This window comes from Capricornis sumatraensis, chromosome 14, assembly GCF_032405125.1.
Source record: "Capricornis sumatraensis isolate serow.1 chromosome 14, serow.2, whole genome shotgun sequence".
In the NCBI taxonomy this organism is placed as follows: Eukaryota; Metazoa; Chordata; class Mammalia; order Artiodactyla; family Bovidae; genus Capricornis; species Capricornis sumatraensis.
This window is the reverse complement of record NC_091082.1, coordinates 46751465-46770254: the sequence shown is the minus strand read 5'-3', so window position 1 is coordinate 46770254 and position 18790 is coordinate 46751465. Positions and strand designations below refer to the sequence as shown.

Here is an 18790-nt window from a genome sequence, read left to right as displayed (position 1 = left end):
TGTCCAACCTGGATCCTGTCTATCTCTTAACCTCAGATGGATATTAAATTACTTTTAAAAAATTCTCAGACACACACACACACACACATAGGCACGGGAAGCAAGCATACCAAAGGGGTATTAGAAGTTATGCCATACTGTAAAATTACAGATATATTACAATGAGAATAAATGTAATAAAAGGAATTGAAATGTAATAAAAAGAATTTTAAAAGCAATGAAAAAGGGAGTGTTTTAGAGAAACATATCCGCAGCTAATGGTCACCAAAACATTCCTGCTGCTACGACCCAAAATCCAGCAATGAGAAAATAGGTACTACAGACACAGTCATCCATGTAGCAATCATCCTTTTCCGTTACCTGCTTTGGAAGTAATCAGCTGCAGCACTAGAGGCCTTCTAGTTACAATGCCTGACCCTCGAGGGAGAAAGTCCCTAAGAAAAAAAGAAAAAGAAAGAATAGATTAAGGCATTTAAAGGAATTCTTATCACTGATCAAATTACAAATCAAGATCCATAATTTTCAACCTTTCAATGCAAGACCCATTTTATAAAAGAGGTATTTGCAAAACAAAAAAGGAGGAGTGGGTAAGGGTCCTTATACTGAATATTAACACACATGCATTATTATAATGACCTCACTGGAATATGTAATTCACTCATTTAGCTGGGATTAATTCATAAAAATTTGCCTTACGCTACTGTGTATTGTCAATTATTTTTTATTTTCAGAGAACATACATTTAGAAAAACATCTGATGTGGAAGTTAATCCTTAAACTCTTTGGTAATTAAAAAATTCATCGCTTCATCCACCTTTGAGACTAATATTCACACCATCAAATACTGCCCATTTTAAGAGGTAATAAAGGTACACTAAACTGTATCTTCAAATACCTAAAATTTCTCTCCAACACAGTCACACAAAATATGGGATTCAGTTCAGTTCAGTCGCTCAGTCGTGTCCGACACTTTGCGACCCCATGAACCGCAGCACACCAGGCCTCCCTATCCATCACCAACTACCGGAGTCTACCCAAACCCATGTCCATTGAGTCAGTGATGCCATACAACCATCTCATCCTCTGTCGTTCCCTTCTCCTCCTGCCCTTCCCTTCTCCTCCTGCCCTCAATCTTCTCCAGCATCAGGGTCTTCTCAAAGGAGTCAGTTCTTTGCATCAGATGGCCAAAGTACTGAAGTTTCAGCTTCAACATCAGTCCTTCCAATGAACAGTCAGGACTAATCTCCTTTAGGATGGATTAAGTGGAGATAAATGTTGGGTATGTAAGAAGTAACAGCATAAAAAATACTGTAATTTGATTTTTTTTTGTTTTCATTCCTGATAGAAGCTTATTAAAAAGGAGTTTTTTTCAAATAAACATTTTCTTTCAAATGGCAGGCTAATATGCCCTAGATCAATAAAACTACAGCAAAGAGAGTATTTTATAATTACATCTACTGCCACATAACTCAGTACAGATTCTGCAATGTTAAAGAGAATTCATAAACATATCTATAACACTGCTTTTAAAAACACTTAGAATGCTTCACAACTTTTAGAAGAGTCATAATTTTAAAAATCACAAAATTCCATTCAAAATAAATTTCAGAGTCAATAGCAATGGTTCCGATAAAGTAGCTCCAGGACCACCAGAAAGTATTTTGCCCACAGACACCCAGGATCCATCTGGGGAAGAAGCAGCATCGAGACTCTTTAGCAAGCACCAGGGGACTGATGTTTACCATGGCTGGAAACCACTGGCCTCACGATAGGAAATGTTCCTGAACGATCTAGTGGGTAATAACAGCGTGGGATCTCTTCAAGAAAATTAGACATACCAAGGTAACATTTCACGCAAAGATGGGCACAATAAAGGGCAGAAATGGTAGGGACCTAAAGGAAGCAGACGATATTAGGCAGAGGTGGCAAGAATACACAGAAGAAATATACAAAAAAGATCTTCACGACCCAGATAATCACAGTGGTGTGATCACTCACCAAGAGCCAGACATCCTGGAATGCAAAGTCAAGTGGGCCTTACCAGCATCACTATGAACAAAGCTAGTGAAGGTGATGGAATTCTAGTTGAGGTATTTTGATTTAAAAAAGATGATGCTGTGAAAGTGCTGCACTCAATATGTCAGCAAATTTGGAAAACTCAGCAGTGGCCACAGGACTGGAAAAGGTCAGTTTTCATTCCAATCTCAAAGAAAGGCAATGCCAAAGAATGCTCAAACTACCGCACAATTGCACTCATCTCACATGCTTAAAGTAATCCTCAAAATTCTCCAAGCCAGGCTTCAACAGTGTGTGAACTGTGAACTTCCAGATGTTCAAGATGGATTTAGAAAAGGCAGAGGAACCAGAGATCAAATTGCCAACATCTGCTGGATCATCGAAAAAGCAAGAGAGTTCCAGAAAAACATCTATTTCTGCTTTATTGACTATGCCAAAGCCTTTGACTATGTGGATCACAACAAACTGTAGAAAATTCTTAAAGAGATGGGACTACCAGACCACCTGACCTGCCTCCTGAAAAATCTGTATGCAAGTCAAGAAGCAACAGTTAGAACTGGACATGGAATTTTAGAAAGATGGTAGTGATAACCCTGTATGCAAGACAGCAAAAGAGACACAGATGTACAGAACAGTCTTTTGGACTCTGTGGGAGAGGGAGAGGGTGGGATGATTTGGGAGAATGGCATTGAAACGTATATAATATTATATAAGAAACGAATTGCCAGTCTAGGTTCGATGCAGGATACAGGATGCTTGGGGCTGGTGCACTGGGATGACCCACAGGGATGGTATGGGGTGGGAGGTGGGAGGGGGGTTCAGGATTGGGAACACGTGTACACCCGTGGCGGATTCATGTTGATGTATGGCAAAACCAATACAGTATTGTAAAGTAAAATAAAGTTAAAAAAAAAAAAAAGAAAAAGAACTGGACATAGAACAACAGACTGGTTTCAAATAGGGAAAGGAGTACATCAAGGCTGTACATTGTTACCCTGTTTATTTAATTTATATGCACAGAACATCATGAGAAACGCTGGGATGGATAAAGTACAAACTGGAATTAAGATCGCCAGGGGAAATATCAATAACCTCAGATATGCAGATGATAACACCCTTATGGCAGAAAGTGAAGAAGAACTAAAGAGCCTCTTGATGAAAGTGAGAGAGGAGAGTGAAAAAGTTGGCTTAAAGCTCAACATTCAGAAAACTAAGTTCATGGCAACTGGTCCCATCACTTCATGGGAAATAGATGGGGAAACAATGGAAACAGTGACAGACTTTACTTTTGGGGCTCCAAAATCACTGCAGATGGTGACTGCAGCCATGAAATTAAAAGACGCTTGCTCCTTGAAAGAAAAGCTATGACCAACCTAGACAGCATATTAAAAAGCAGAGACATTGCTTTGCCAACAAAGGTCCATCTAATCAAAGCTGTGGTTTTTCCAGTAGTCATGTATGGATATAGGAGTTGAACTATAAAGAAAGCCGAGTGCTGAAGAATTGATGCTTTTGAACTGTGGTGTTGGAGAAGACTCTTGAAGGTCCCTTGGACTGCAAAGAGATCAAAACAGTCCATCCTTAAGATCAGTCCTGAATGTTCATTGGAAGGACTGATACTGAGGCTGAACCTCCAATACTTTGGCCACCTGATGAGAAGAACTGACTGATTTGAAAAGACCCTGATGCTGGGAAATACTGAAGGCGGGAGGAGAAGGGGACCTCAGAGGATGAGATGGTTGGATGGCATCACCGACTTGACAGACATGAGCTTGAGTAAACTCTTGGAGTTGGTGATGGACAGGGAGGCCTAGCGTGCTGTAGTCGACGGGGTCGCAAAAGTCAGACACGACTGAGTGACTGAACTGAATTGAATGGCATGGAATTACTATCAGTTTTGTAGGAAAGCTGGCAGAACACAGCTTCAACACAGATGGGATTTCAGTAAAGAACAGCTTATACAACCAGTAAAGGTCAGTGAGAAGGCTGCAAAACCCAGGCTTTAGCTCCACTGATACTTTAAAACAGGGCATTTCAGAGATAAAATTGAGCAAAATTTTCTCCACTTACAACTAATTTATTTTGCAAGCACTAGTATAAATTCTAACAGCCTCTTAGGTAGGTTAATGAAGTTACTCCTTGACTCCAAAGGCTAAGTTTCATTCTGAATGTCATTGATATGACTAAAATAGAGAATAGTGAAATTACAGATTTGTTTTACTCTTTAAAAAAATTCTACCAGAATAAATAATATTATTTACTTATCAAAAAATTCACTGAAAAACTAAGAACTCCTAGAGAGATGCTGTGGCCATGGGTCTGTACTTAGGTGTATGAAATCTAATAGGAAGAGACATGCATGCACGTAGAAAACCATTTAGAAGGGATCAGATAAAATACATTAGAGTTCAGAAAAGAGAGACTAAAACGCTTTTAAAAACATTTTAGTCAGTTCAGTTCAGTCACTAAGTCATGTCCAAATCTCTGAGACCCAACAGACTGCAGCACACCAGGCTTCCCTGTCCATCACCAACTCCCAGAGCTTACTCAAACTCCTGTCCATCAAGTCGGTGATGCCATCCAACTATCTCATTCTCTGTCGTCCCCTTCTCCTGCCTTCAATCCTTCCCAGCATCAATGTTTTTTCCAGCAAGTCAGTTCTTCGCATCAGGTGGCCAAAGTATTGGAGTTTCAGCTTCAGCATCATCCTTCCAATGAATATTCAGGACTGATCTCCTTTAGGATGGACTGGTTGGATCTCTTTGCAGTCCAAGGGACTCTCAAGAGTCTTCTCCAACACCACAGTTCAAAAGCATCAATTCTTTGGTGCTCAGCTTACTTTATAGTCCAACTCTCACATCCATACATGGCTACTGGAAAAACCACAGCTTTGACTAGATGGACCTTTGTTGGCAAAGTAATATCTCTGCTTTTTAATATGCTGTTTAGGTGGGTCGTTTACTCCTTGGAAGGAAAGTTATGACCAACCTAGACAGAATATTTAAAAGCAGAGATATTACTTTGTCAACAAAGGTCCGTCTAGTCAAGTCTATGGTTTTTCCAGTGGTCCTGTATGGTTGTGAGAGTTGGACTATAAAAAAAGCTGAGCACTGAAGAATTGATGCTTTTGAACTGTGGTGTTGGAGAAGACTCTTGAGAGACCCTTAGACTGCAAGGAGATCCAACCAGTCCATCCTAAAGGAGATCAGTCCTGGGTGTTCATTGGAAGGACTGATGTTGAAGCTGAAATTCTAATACTTTGGCCACCTGATGCGAAGAGCTGACTCATTGGAAAAGACTTGATGCTGGGAAAGATTGAGGACAGGAGGAAAAGGGGACAACAAAGGATGAGATGGCTGGACGGCATCACCAACTCAATGGGTTTGGGTGGACTCCAGGAGTTGGTGATGGACAGGGAGGCCTGGCGTGCTGCGGTTCATGGGTTTGCAAAGAGTCAGACATGACTGAGCGACTAAAGTGAACTGACTAGGTTGGTCATAGCTTTTCTTCCAAGGAGAAAGTGTCTTTTAATTTCACGGCTGCAGTCACCATCTGCAGTGATTTTGGAACCCCAATAAAGTCCGTCACTGTTTCCATCATCTATTTGCCATGAAATGTTGGGACCGGATGCTATGATCTTAGTTTGCTGAATATTGAATTTTAAGGCAACTTTTTCAGTCTCCTCTTTCACTTTCATCAAGAGGCTCTTTAGTTCTTTATCACTTTCTGCCATAAGGGTGGTGTCACGCACATATCTGAGGTTATTGATATTTCTCCCAGCAATCTTAATTCTAGCCTGTGGGTCATCCAGCCTGGCATTTCATACGATGTACTCTGCACATAAGTTAAGTAAGCAGGGTGACAATATACAGCTTTGACCTTCTCCTTGCCCTATTTGGAACCAGTCTGTTGTTCCATGTCCAGTTCTAACTGTTGCTTCTTGAGCTGCATACAGATTTCTCAGGAGGCAGGTCAGGTGATCTGAAATTCCCATCTCTTTAAGAATTTTCTAGTTTATTGTGATCCACACAGTCAAAGGCTTTAGCATAGTCAACAAAGCAAAAGTAGATGCTTTTCTGGAACTCTCTTGTTTTTTTGATGATCCAGCAGATGTTGGCAATTTGATTTCTGGTTCCTCTGCCTTTTCTACATCTAGCTTGAACATCTGGAAGTTCATGGTTCACGAACTGCAGAAGCCTGTCTTGGAGAATTTTGAGCATTATTTTAAACTAGCGTGTGAGATGAGTGCAATTGTGCAGTAGTTTGAACATTCTTTGGCATTACCCTTCTTCAGGATTGGAATGAAAACTGACCTTTTCCAGTCCTGTGGCCACTGCTGAGTTTTCCAAATTTGCTGACATATTGAGTGCAGCACTTTCACAGCATCATCTTTTTTGAATCAAAATACCTCAACTGGAATTCCATCACCTCCACAAGCTTTGTTCATAGCGAGGCTTCCTAAGTGATGCCCACTTGACTTTGCATTCCAGGATGTCTGGCTCTAGGTAAGTGATCACACCATCATGGTTATTTGGGTCATAAAGATCTTTTTTGTACAGTTCTTCTGTGTATTGTTGCCACCTCTTCTTAACATCTTCTGCTTCTGTTTGATCCATATCATTTCTGTTCTTTATTGTGTCCATCTTTGCATGAAATATTCCCTTTGCTTTCTGTAATTTTCTTGAAGAGATCTCCAGTCTTTCCCATTCTATTGTTTTCTCTATTTCTTTGCACTGATCATTAAGGAAGGCTTTCTTATCTCTCCTTGCTATTCATTGGCATTCAAATGGGTATATCATTCCTTTTGTCCTTTGCCTTCAGTTCAGTCGTTCAGTCATGTCCACTGCGACCCCATGAACCACAGCATGCCAGGCCTCCCTGTCCATCACCAACTCCCGGAGTCCACCCAAACCCTTGTCCATCGAGTTGGTGATGCCATCCAACCATCTCATCCTCCTGCCCTCAATCTTTCCCAGCATCAGGGTCTTTTCCAATGAGTCAGCTCTTCACATCAAGGGGCCAAAGTATTGGAGTTTCAGCTTCAACTCAGTCCTTCCAATGAACACCCAGGACTGATCTCCTTTAGGATGGACTGGTTGGATCTCTTTGCAGTCCAAGGAACTCTCAAGAGTCTTCTCGAACACCACAGTTCAAAAGCATCAATTCTTTGGCACTCAGCTTTCTTTATAGTCCAACTCTCACATCCATACATGACCACTGGAAAAACCATAGCCTTTGCCTTTAGCTTCTCTTATTTTCTCAGCTATTTTTTAGGCCTCCTCAGATACCATTTTGCCTTTTTAAAAACATCTAAGTACATATAATTAGAAACTCTTTTAATAATCTCCAGAATCTATATTATTAATAGAATATTTGCTATTTTGGATGTTTTCAATAATCACTTTAAGAAAATCAGACCTACTCTGTGCCAAGGCCTAAAAGGAGAAAGTTAATTTGAGAATCAAAATGGATAAAAGGAAAACAAAACAAAACTCCAGAGCAAAGAGCTAGAGGCCATCTGTTTGAGTTATTAGGACCATGAATGAGGTTTTAGTATATATAGGTACCAAAAATAAAATACACAGGACTGAGTGATGCTGTTTAACAAGTCAATAAAGTATTTTCTTTAAGAGAAAGAGGTAGAAGGAAAGATGGAAAGGAGGAAAGGAAAAAGGAGGTTTAGTTACTTAATACCTTTGTGCTGGCATCTGTTTCAACTCATGCTTGTGATCATATGTTTATAATGTAGATGTAGTAACAATTCTTTGAACATTATTAAAGCAAAAGAGAAGGTATCATACATTTTAAATAGCAAATAATTATCATATGTTTGGCTAAAAAGTAAGCCAACAGATACAGCTTACACTTATCTCTACTTTTGTATTAAGTAAACAGAACTTTTCATTAAGAGTAATAAGTGGTTTCAAGTACCCACTTCGTGGCTCTAACCAGTTCTACCTGCAACACATACATTCCCACCAAAAGTCAAAAGATTTGGTAACCAAATCCTGCCATTTCAAAGTCTTTTCTGACTTCACAGCAAGATTTGAGCACAAGAAAGCACCAGAGAGAAATTTCTTCTTAAGAGTAATTAATCTGGCTCCCTGAAGATTCACATCATTCTGGTGATACAGCAGCATGAAAACCATATGCCCAGCAGCCTCCTGCTGTGAGAGCTGAGGGGGTGAACACTCACATGAAACACAGAGTACCTCACATAGAGCCCCAGTTCTACCACAGAATGGGCAAAATTCTCTAAACCTCAGTTTTATTTTCTACTAATTTGAAATAATTCTATGAAATCAAATGAAATGCACACATGGCAAATTTGCAGGATGCGTGGGGCTGGTGCACTGGGATGACCCGGAGGGATGGTGTTGGGGGTGGGGGAATGGGGGGTTCAGGATTGGGAACACATGTACACCTGTGGCGGATTCATGTTGATGTGTGGCAAAACCAATACAATATTGTAAAATTAATAACAAATAACTAAAGGAAAAAAAAGAAAAATAAAAACCAAAGCACCACAGGAAAAAAGTAGTACTATTATTATTGCTATGGGGTGTTTTCCCTTATATTTTAGCATATTCTCATCTACAAAAAAACAGTCTTGACAATTTTTAACATTTCATGAATCAAATGTGGATCTGAAGTTCCTGAGACTCCGCCCGATTGGTCCTCTTGATGCTGACCAGCTGCACTGGTTTGGAAATCTCAGTTCCTTATTCCAGCCTCAATCGACAGGGAGCCAGGGCACTGATATAAGAATCATGAATAATTCATTAGCCACTAAGTACAACCATCCATTTGAATTTCAGGTGGTTGGTTCTGCTGAAAGCAGATCTAACAGAAAAATTACTTAATTGAATTAATGCTGGAAAAAATGACTGTGCCTTTATTATTATTGTGGATATAAATTATGCAACATTTTCCTCAAAAATGGACCTTCAAGCTAAAGTGCAAAGAGTAATATGGAGAAATGTAGTATCAAATTGACTCTCTTCTTTAGCCTGAATGCCTCATCTATGATCAGACTGTACAGATTTTAAGGCGGGAGTAGTGTCTCCATCTCTATGCCATATAGCAGCCACAATCCAAATGCCTTTCTTCTCTCTCAGCCCACCTCAACAAAGCACTAATCTACACAGTCTTAACAGCTGGTCTTCAGGCAATAAGTCAATTCTCTTTCATGCTTTCCTGATTCCTGAACAAAAAGTAGAGAACAGTTTCCATGCTATGGTCTAAGAACCACTTTGATAACATTTCTTATTGGCTCTTCCGGAAACTTAGTTACCAAGAAATATGATCATTGTTCAATTACAAAATGAGTGACCCTCAGAAACCTAAAAAGAGACCAATGGCTGTATCAGAAAAGCTAAAAGAATTCTCCCCCTTAGCAAATAAATTATGAACATGCTTTGTTCAATATAGATGTAATGATGACTAACTAGATGGTCTGTTCAATAAATAAATGTTTAATATCTGCCCTTGACTAAAGTCAAGAGGTATAACTCTTAACCTCCAATAAGTTAATTCAAATAACTGATCCATTCAAACAATCTTAGTCTTGGAGGAAGGTTATTGATGTTCAGTCATTCAGTCATGTCTGACTCTTTGTGACCCCATGGACTGCAGCATGCCACACCTCCCTGTCCTTCACCATCTCCTGGAGCTTGCTCAAATTCATGTCCATTGAGTTGGTGATGCCATCCAACCATCTCATCCTCCATCATCCCCTTTTCCCCCTGCTTTCAAGCTTTCCTAGCATCAGGGTCTTCTCTAATGAGTCGGCTCTTCCCATCACGTGGCCAAAGTATTGGAGCTTCAGCTTCAGCATTGTCCTTCCAATGAATATTCAGGACTGAGTTCCTTTAGGATGGACTGTTTTGATCTCCTTGCAATCCAAGGGACTCCCAAGAATCTTCTCCAACACCACAGTTCAAAAGCATCAGTTCTTCAGTGCTCAGTTTTCTTTATGGCCCAACTCTCACATCCATACATGACTAATGAAAAAACTACAGCTTTGGCTATATGAACCTTTGCAGGCAAAGTAAGGTCTCTGCTTTTTAATATTCTGTCTAAGTTGGTCATAACTTTTCTTCCAAGGAGCAAGTGTCTTTTAATTTCATGGCTGCAATCACCATATGCAATGATTTTGGATTTCAAGAAAATAAAGTCTGTCACTGTTTCCATTCTTTCCCATCTATCTGCCATGAAGTGATGGGACCAGATGCCATGATCTTCACTTTTTGAATGTTGAGTTTTAAGCCAACTTTTTCACTCTCCTCTTACACCTTCATCAAGAGGCTCTTTAGTTCCTCTATGCTTTCTGCCATTAGGGTGGTGACATCTGCATGTCTGAGGTTATTGATATTTCCCCCAGAAATCTTGATTCCAGTCTGTGCTTCATCGAGCTCAGCATTTCGCATAATGTACTCTGCATATAAGTTAAATAAGCAGGGTGACAATATATAGCCTTGATGCACTCCTTTCTCAAATTGGAACCAGTCCATTGTTCCATGTACAGTTCTACCTGTTGGTTCTTAACCTGCATACAGGTTTCTCAGGAGGCAGGTCAGGTGGTCTGGTATGCCCATCTCTTTCAGAATTTTCCACAGTTTCTTGGGATCTACACAGTCAAAGGCTTTTGCATAGTAAATGAAGCAGAAATAGATGTTGACGTGGCAGGTGGGAAATAATATGCAAATAACTACAATAAGTATAACACACTCTATGGTTAAGTTCTATGATTGATAAGATGAAGTACCAACACACCATAGGGAATAATCTATTCTTCTTGGGGTACTAGTCAGAAACTATTTCAGAAACACACGAGGTAGGAGGGACTTCACAGGAGATCAGGAGGTATAAAGACATGGGAGAGAGATCTACATAACACAGAACATCGTGGAACTGTAAGTATTAAAGAAAGGTCAGGATGAGGTGAGAAGCGTCTGGAGAAGACCTTAGAGGCTTCAGTTTTTTGTTTTTTTTTTTTTTATTCCTATGAAAATAAGAGGGAACTGAAGAGTTTTAATTGATCAAATTACAGATCAATTTCATGATTGAAAAATGAACTGTAAATGCCACTAGAGAACATAGTCTTCTGCTGAACAAAATTATGCTAAAAAATAACCTAACAGTGGGACACACTTCCTTAGGGTCTAAGATAATGCATTTTATTTATTTGACTTGCTGTGCTTTGATCAGTGTACCAATCCTATGTCTAGAGCAGTGTGCTGATTTTGTATGCATGCTGGATGTTTAATTTGTAAAATACTACATATTGTATCAAAGAGGGAAAAAAAGCCACAGGCTTCCCGGGTGGCACAGTGGTAAAGAATCTACCTACAATGCAGAAGGCTCAGGTTCAATCCCTGTGTTAGGAAGATTCCCTGGAGTAGGAAATGGCCACCCACTCTAGTATGCTTGCCTGGAGAATCCCATGGACAGATGAGCCAAGTGGGCTACCATCCATGGGGTCGCAAAGAGTCAGAAAGGGGGACTCTACAGAGAATGTTGAAAAGGGGGATGACGAAAGATAGGGAGACTAGTCACTAACTAGTCTAGGTCACTGAGGAAGAAGATGATAAAGGTTAAGTCCAAGGCAGTGATAGTGAAGATAGTGAAGACAGAAGACAATAAAGAGAACAGACACTTGACAGGACTTAATGATCACTTTCATGTGGAATGAAATGATATGAAGGAGTTAGATAAATCTCACATTTCTGGTTTGGGGACCTGATTGAAGAGTGGTGCCATTAACCAGAAGAGGAAATACAGAAAGATCTAGTTATAGCTGATGATATGTTTACCGTGTACCAGGTATCATTCTCATTTGATCTTCATAACAACCCTGAGGTAGATATTATTGTTATTTTCACTTCAACAGGGAGGACACTGAGGCACAGGAAAGCTACATAATTTTCTCAAATTCACAAAGCTAGTAAGGAACAGATCTAAGACTCAAACCTAGAAAGTCTAACTCTAGCATCTGTGCTCTTGAGTATTAGACTGTGTTACACTATAAAAGTAATAGGAGAAAATGAGGACATGCTGATCTTTAGATACCTAGAGAGTATCTACAGACAAGTACAGTTAGACTGAGCAACTGGAACTCAGGATAAATGTCCTGTCTAGAGATAAAAATCTGTGAGTCTTCAATGGAGCAGGCTGTTGAAGCCAAGAGAACAGATGAGTAGGAATAGTATGGAGAAGAGTGATTAATATGGACTGTGGAAAATACCAACACTTAATGAGCACATGAAAGAAGCAAACTAAGAGATTGAGAAGGAGTGCACAGAGCAATAAGTTAAATATCGGAAGTCAAAGGTATCCCCAAAGTCATACTCGCCTTTTAAGACACCTCCACTTAGATGTCAGTGGAGGTTTCTTAAAATCAGTGATGTCAGTAATGTCTCAAAATCAGTCTCTACAATTCAACTTACTCCTTGGAAGAAAAGTTATGACCAACCTAGATAGCATATTCAAAAGCAGAGACATTACTTTGCTGACTAAGGTCCGTCTAGTCAAGGCTATGGTTTTTCCAGTGGTCATGTATGGATGTGAGAGTTGGACTGTGAAGAAGGCTGAGTGCCGAAGAATTGATACTTTTGAACTGTGGTGTTGGAGAAGACTCTTGAGAGTCCCTTGGACTGCAAAGAGATCCAACCAATCCATTCTGAAGGAGATCAGCCCTGGGATTTCTTTGGAAGGAATGATGCTAAAGCTGAAACTCCAGTACTTTGGCCACCTCATGCGAAGAGTTGACTCATTGGAAAAGACTCTGATGCTGGGAGGGATTGGGGGCAGGAGGAGAAGGGGACGACAGAGGATGAGATGGCTGGATGGCATCACGGACTCGATGGACGTGAGTCTGAGTGAACTCCGGTAGTTGGTGATGGACAGGGAGGCCTGGCGTGCTGCGATTCACGGGGTCGCAAAGAGTCGGACACGACTGAGTGACTGTACTGAACTGAACTAAACAATTCAACTCATTATCATCCATCCAACATGTTTATCCTCCTTTATTCTCAATCACAATCCACATCATGTTGATGATGTGTCAGCCAAACATCCATGTGACATGTGACATGTGATACATGTATGTGACATCCATACAAGTCAGCCAAACCAAGTACCTGGAAATCATCCACCCACCATCTTCCTCTATTTTCATGCTCCAAATTGGTCACCACGTCCTGCTGGTTCTTCCTTAATATGGCTTAAAAGCATCCTTTCTACTCTATTTCAACCACAATTTCAGGTGCCTCCAAGCCTCAGACAGACAACCACAAAAATCTCCCAATCAATTTCCCTGCATCCAATTTGAGTACCCTCCAATCCAATCTCAACAAGAACGTAAGTCTCATTACATCACTCCCAGACTCTACACCATTAAATGTTTCCCCATTGTATTAAGCATGAAACCCAAACTATAAACAGAGCAGAAAAAAAGTCCTGACTCCTAGTGGAAGTTTCTGTATTCACTTGGGCTTGCAGGCACCTTTTTTGGCACATTCCATGCTCCCTCACGGGTGCTCTCTCCTCATTTGTTCATCTAGCCAATTCCTATTTAATTCTCAATACTCAGCTCCACATCACCTTCTCTGAGAAGCCGTCTTTGAAATCCCCCTGTACATGGCCTCTACTTAAGCTCTCCATACACACTTGTCACACTGGTCTATTTAAATGAGTGCTCCTTCATCCCTATGTTCCTCCCAATGCCTCCTTCAGTGCCCAAGTATTATTTCTTAACACCTTCTAACATCTTGCTTTCAATGAGGATGTTTTCTCATTGCCCATATATTCGAAACATGAAAGGAAAACTTTCCCATATCTAATCCTCAAACAAGCAGACAATAGGCATTTTACATGGACAGAAAGTACAGGCAAGATAGCTTTCAATTTACCAGTAACTTCCTAAGACCATTTAAACTAATATCTTAGTTATCTTATTATTATATGTTTAAGATCTGACAGTACTCACCAAAGTACAAAATACACATCACAGAGGTCAATAATACTGAATAACTGAAGACACAGAATAGAATTTGAAGGAAAAAACATTTTTAAAAATCCAAGAACCAATATACTTTTTAAAATCATTCCTTAAAGACAGAGAAGTCCCTTCCAAAAAGTTATACTCAAAATATAATTTTATGTGCTCCAAAATAGGCCCTGTCGGATTATCTCATGATCCTTCAAAATGATAACCCAATTTTAGAAAAAGGGAAGGAAAAGAGGGATAGAGAAAAATAGAGAGAAACAGAGATAGGTCACTGCCAAATACTGCCTACCCCCTACCCCCAGAAGCACTGAGGTCATGTATTCCACACACTGAACACAATGGCACTGTTAAAACAGCTTTGTGTTTGCATGCCCTAATCTCGGAGCTTTGCCAGCCATTACAATGCCACTTTAATTGCTGAAGGAAGTAATTATGCCAAAATCCACACATTTAATTGGAAATTTTCCACTGTAGTTTCCTTTTTCCCTAAATTCTTGGCACACAGTAAGAATATTTGCACTTACAGATTTGTAAAAGATCCCATTTTGCTATCATTTACTCTATAATTTGTAGTATTCAATAAACATCACCAGCATTTTGTTTGAAAAACAGTTGCAAATCCAAACGCAGGAAACACAATGCTTTTTCTTTTTTAACTAACATCTAAGAAATTTCAAAACTTCGCTTTTGTTCACAAAACTCAAAATTTCTAAGCAATAGTGTTAGTCACTCAGTCATGTCCAACTCTTTGCAATCCCACAGACTGTAGCCCACCAGACTCTACTGTCCATGGAGTGCTCTTGCCTCCATGGAGGCAAGAATACTGGAGTAGGCTGCCAAGCCCTCTGCCACGGGAAGCAATATGTTTTCATTAAATATAGTTAACCAATAATTAATGGTTCCCATTGCAATATTCAAAATGCAAAAGTTTCTGAGTCAGAGATCTGTAAACTAAATGAACAAGCCAGTCCTCAGTTCAAAATACCATGTGTTCTCCCCACTAGGAAATGCTCTCAAGAACTTAATGCCTTCATATTTAATCCATTTTATTTGCTCATTCACAAAGTCAGATTTTTTAAGAATTTAAAGCACCAGATTAACGAGTCTTAGTATCAAGCAGAGGCACTTAGCTGTCACTCTATTTTAAATCACAGATTATACCTTACCCTCAGTAGCTGCTGTGCAAGCGGACGACAAAGAGACAACTAAACAGACTATTAGTTGCCTGCCCAATATCCATTTGCCCATTATTTCTTATTAACAGAATCCCAATTTTGTTGCAAATGGCAATGTACCCAACTTAAATAGGTAAATAAATAAGTCTACACTTCCCAGCCTCCCTGACAAATGAGGTGTCAACACAATTAAATTTTAGTCAGATGTAATTAGAGGCTATTGAGAGACATCACAGACAGTTCCTTTAAAGGATCTAATTCAGCAGTTGTGTAGCTTTCGCCCTTCCCTCTTCCTTCTTCTCTCTGTCGGTTATACATGATAGCAAAGCTCCTGCAACAACCATCTCACAGCACAAGGCAACCTTGAAGATGAAAGCTATGCACTAAGAATGGCAGAGCAAAAAAAGACAAAGGTTCAAGAATAGTGGTGTTATTATGAGTCACTGAACCAGCCCTATACTGCCTAACAAAGGGAATGACAAACAAAAAGACATCAAACCAAGAGCCTATTATACAGAGTAAAGTAAGTCAGAAAGAGAAAGATAAATATTGTATACTAACATATATATATATGGAATCTAGAAAGATGGTACCGAAGAATTTATTTTCAGGGCAGCATTGGAGACACAGACATAGAGAACAGACTTATGGGCACAGGTAGAGGGGAGCGGAGAGTGAGATGTATGGAGAGAGTAACATGGAAACTTATATTACCATATGTAAAATAGATAGCCAACAGGAATTGGCTGTATGTTTCAGGGAACTCAAACAGGGGCTGTGTATCAACCTAGAGGGCTAGGATGGAGAGGGAAATGGGAGGTACATTCAAGAGGGAGGGGATATATGTATATACCTATGACTGATTCATGTTGAGGTTTGTTTGACAGAAAGCAACAAAATTCTGTAAAGCAATTATCTTTCAATTAAAAAATAAAAAAAATTTTTTAAAAAAGAGAGAGACACCACACTTTAGAAGTGTTTCTCAGCCTTTTTTTTCACTATTGTGTACCTAATAAGGCCTAATAATGGTCTTATTAGCCATTTTCCCCGTTAATTTTCCCTTCATTAAATTTAATACCACAGATGTACTATAGTATATTACTGAGTGTACTTTATACATAACAAAAGACTTTTTTGACCTCTGAGAATCAATTTTTGACCCATCAGGGGTAGTCTTACCCACATTGAGAACATGCAGGAAATGGCAACCCACTCTAGTAGTACTCTTACCTGGAAAATTCCATGGAGGAACCTCATAGACTACAGTCCACGGGGTCACAAAGAGTCGGACATGACTGAGCAATTTCACATTCACTTTTCACTACAGATCAAAGAAGAATAAAAGAACCCAGGAAACTAAACAAACACTCAATTCTGTTGGTCATCCTTTCCTGCTGTTTTTGTTCAGATGCTAAGTCACGTCTGACTCTTTGCAACCCCATGGACTGTAGCCAGGCTTCTCTGTTATCCACTATGGCAATAACAAGGTCAGACAGCCTTTGCCTCAAACCCCAGTACATTCCCTTCACAACCCTGGAGACACGGGCTGGATCATATGTAACCTTCATTTGGCTAAGTTAAGACGCAGGCCTAAAGCCTGGCTATCAAAGAAACCAAAAGGCATCCTGTTCCCCTTTTCCATAAAGCCCATTTATGATCTTAGACCTTTTAACTTTAACACCAGGATGACTGGGAAAGGCCCCTATGGAAGACCACATCCAGTGAGAAACAAGGATGAGAGAACACTTCCCTGATGACTAGGGCAAGGCTGGTCTAGGCAGCTCACTTCAACCCCTTCTCTACTAAGGAATAACTTGGAGAAATGTGGCCCAATTACTGTCCTTGTTCTGAATGTGTATCATACCCCAGTTCCTTGGCAGGGAAATGGAAGGAAAGAGTATGAGTAAGAGTAGAAGCTTCTCTAGGCAATACTGTACTCTTCTGTGTTCACTTTTTCTGAGATATTGGACAAAAAAAAAAAAAATAGCCAAAAAGGATAGGTCAAACAGGAGATGACAAGAGTGAACATCTACATATTAGGAATCAGTGAACTAAAATGGACTGGAATGGGTGAATTTAACTCAGATGACCATTATATCTACTACTGTGGGCAGGATTCCCTTAGAAGAAATGCAGTAGCCATAATAGTCAACAAAAGAGTCCGAAATGCAGTACTTGGATGCAATCTCAAAAATGACAGAATGATCTCTGTTCGTTTCCAAGGCTGCTGCTGCTGCTAAGTCACATCACCATTCAATATCAGAGTAACCCAAGTCTATGCCCCAACCAAAAACGCTGAAGAAGCTGAAGTTGAACAGTTCTATGAAGACCTACAAGACCTTCTAGAACTAACATCCAAAAGAGACGTCCTTTTCATTATAGGGGACTGGATTGCAAAAGTAGGAAGTCAAGAAACACCTGAAGTAACAGGCAAATTTGGCCTTAGAGTACAGAATGAAGCAGGGCAAAAGCTAATAGAGTTCTGCCAAGAGAATGCACTGGTCATAGCAAACACCCTCTTCCAACAACACAAGAGAAGACTCTACACATGGACATCACCAGATGGTCGACACTGAAATCAGATTGATTATATTCTTTGCAGCCAAAGATGGAGAAGCTCTATACAGTCAGCAAAAACAAGACCGAGAGCTGACTGTGGCTCAGATCATGAACTCCTTATTGCCAAATTCAGACTTAAATTGAAGAAAGTGGAGAAAACCACTAGACCATTCAGGTATGACCTAAATCAAATCCCTTATGACTATACAGTGGAAGTGAGAAATAAATTTAAGGGACAAGATCTGATAGACAGAGTGCCTGATGAACTATGGATGGAGGTTAGTGACACTGTACAGGAGACAGGAATCAAGACCATCCCCAAGAAAAAGAAGTGCAAAAAAGCAAAACGGTTGTCTGAGGAGGCCTTACAAATACCTGTGAAAAGAAGAGAAGTGAAAAGCAAAGGAGAAAAGGAAAGATATACCCATTTGAATGCAGAGTTCCAAAGAATAGCAAGGAGAGATAAGAAAGCCTTCCTCAGCAATCAATGCAAAGAAATAGAGGAAAACAACAGAATGGGAAAGACTAGAGATCTCTTTAAGAAAATTAGAGATACCAAGGGAACATTCAAGCAAAGATGGGCTCAATAAAGGACAGAAATGGTATGGACCTAACAGAAGCAGAAGATATTAAGAAGAGGTGGCAAGAATACACAGAAGAACTGTACAAAAAAAAGATCTTCACGACCCAGATAATCACGATGGTGTGATTACTCACCTAGAGCCAGACATCCTGGAATGTAAAGTCAAGTGGGCCTTAGGAAGCATCACTACAAACAAAGCTAGTGGAGGTGATGGAATTCCAGTTGAGCTACTTCAAATTCTGAAAGACGATGCTGTGAAAGTGCTGCACTCAATATGCCAGCAAATTTGGAAAACTCAGCAGTGCTGACAGGACTGGAAAAGGTCACTTTTCATTCCAATCCTATAGAAAGGCAATGCCAAAGAATGCTCAAACTACCGCACAATTACACTCATCTCACACTCTAGTAAAGTAATGCTCAAAATTCTCCAAGCCAGGGTTCAGCAAT

General features: G+C 39.9%; 1 protein-coding gene across 5 annotated transcripts in view; it reads right to left on the bottom strand.

Moving 5' to 3' along the window:
* DNM3 (dynamin 3) overlaps nt 1-18790 on the bottom strand; it is a 634763-nt gene that overhangs the window by 517788 nt on the left and 98185 nt on the right. For all 5 annotated transcript variants that reach the window (XM_068986589.1, XM_068986590.1, XM_068986588.1 and 2 more), the window contains exon 2: nt 361-434. In XM_068986589.1, the coding sequence (XP_068842690.1) occupies nt 361-434 (74 nt within the window). The remainder of the gene's footprint in view (nt 1-360; nt 435-18790) is intronic.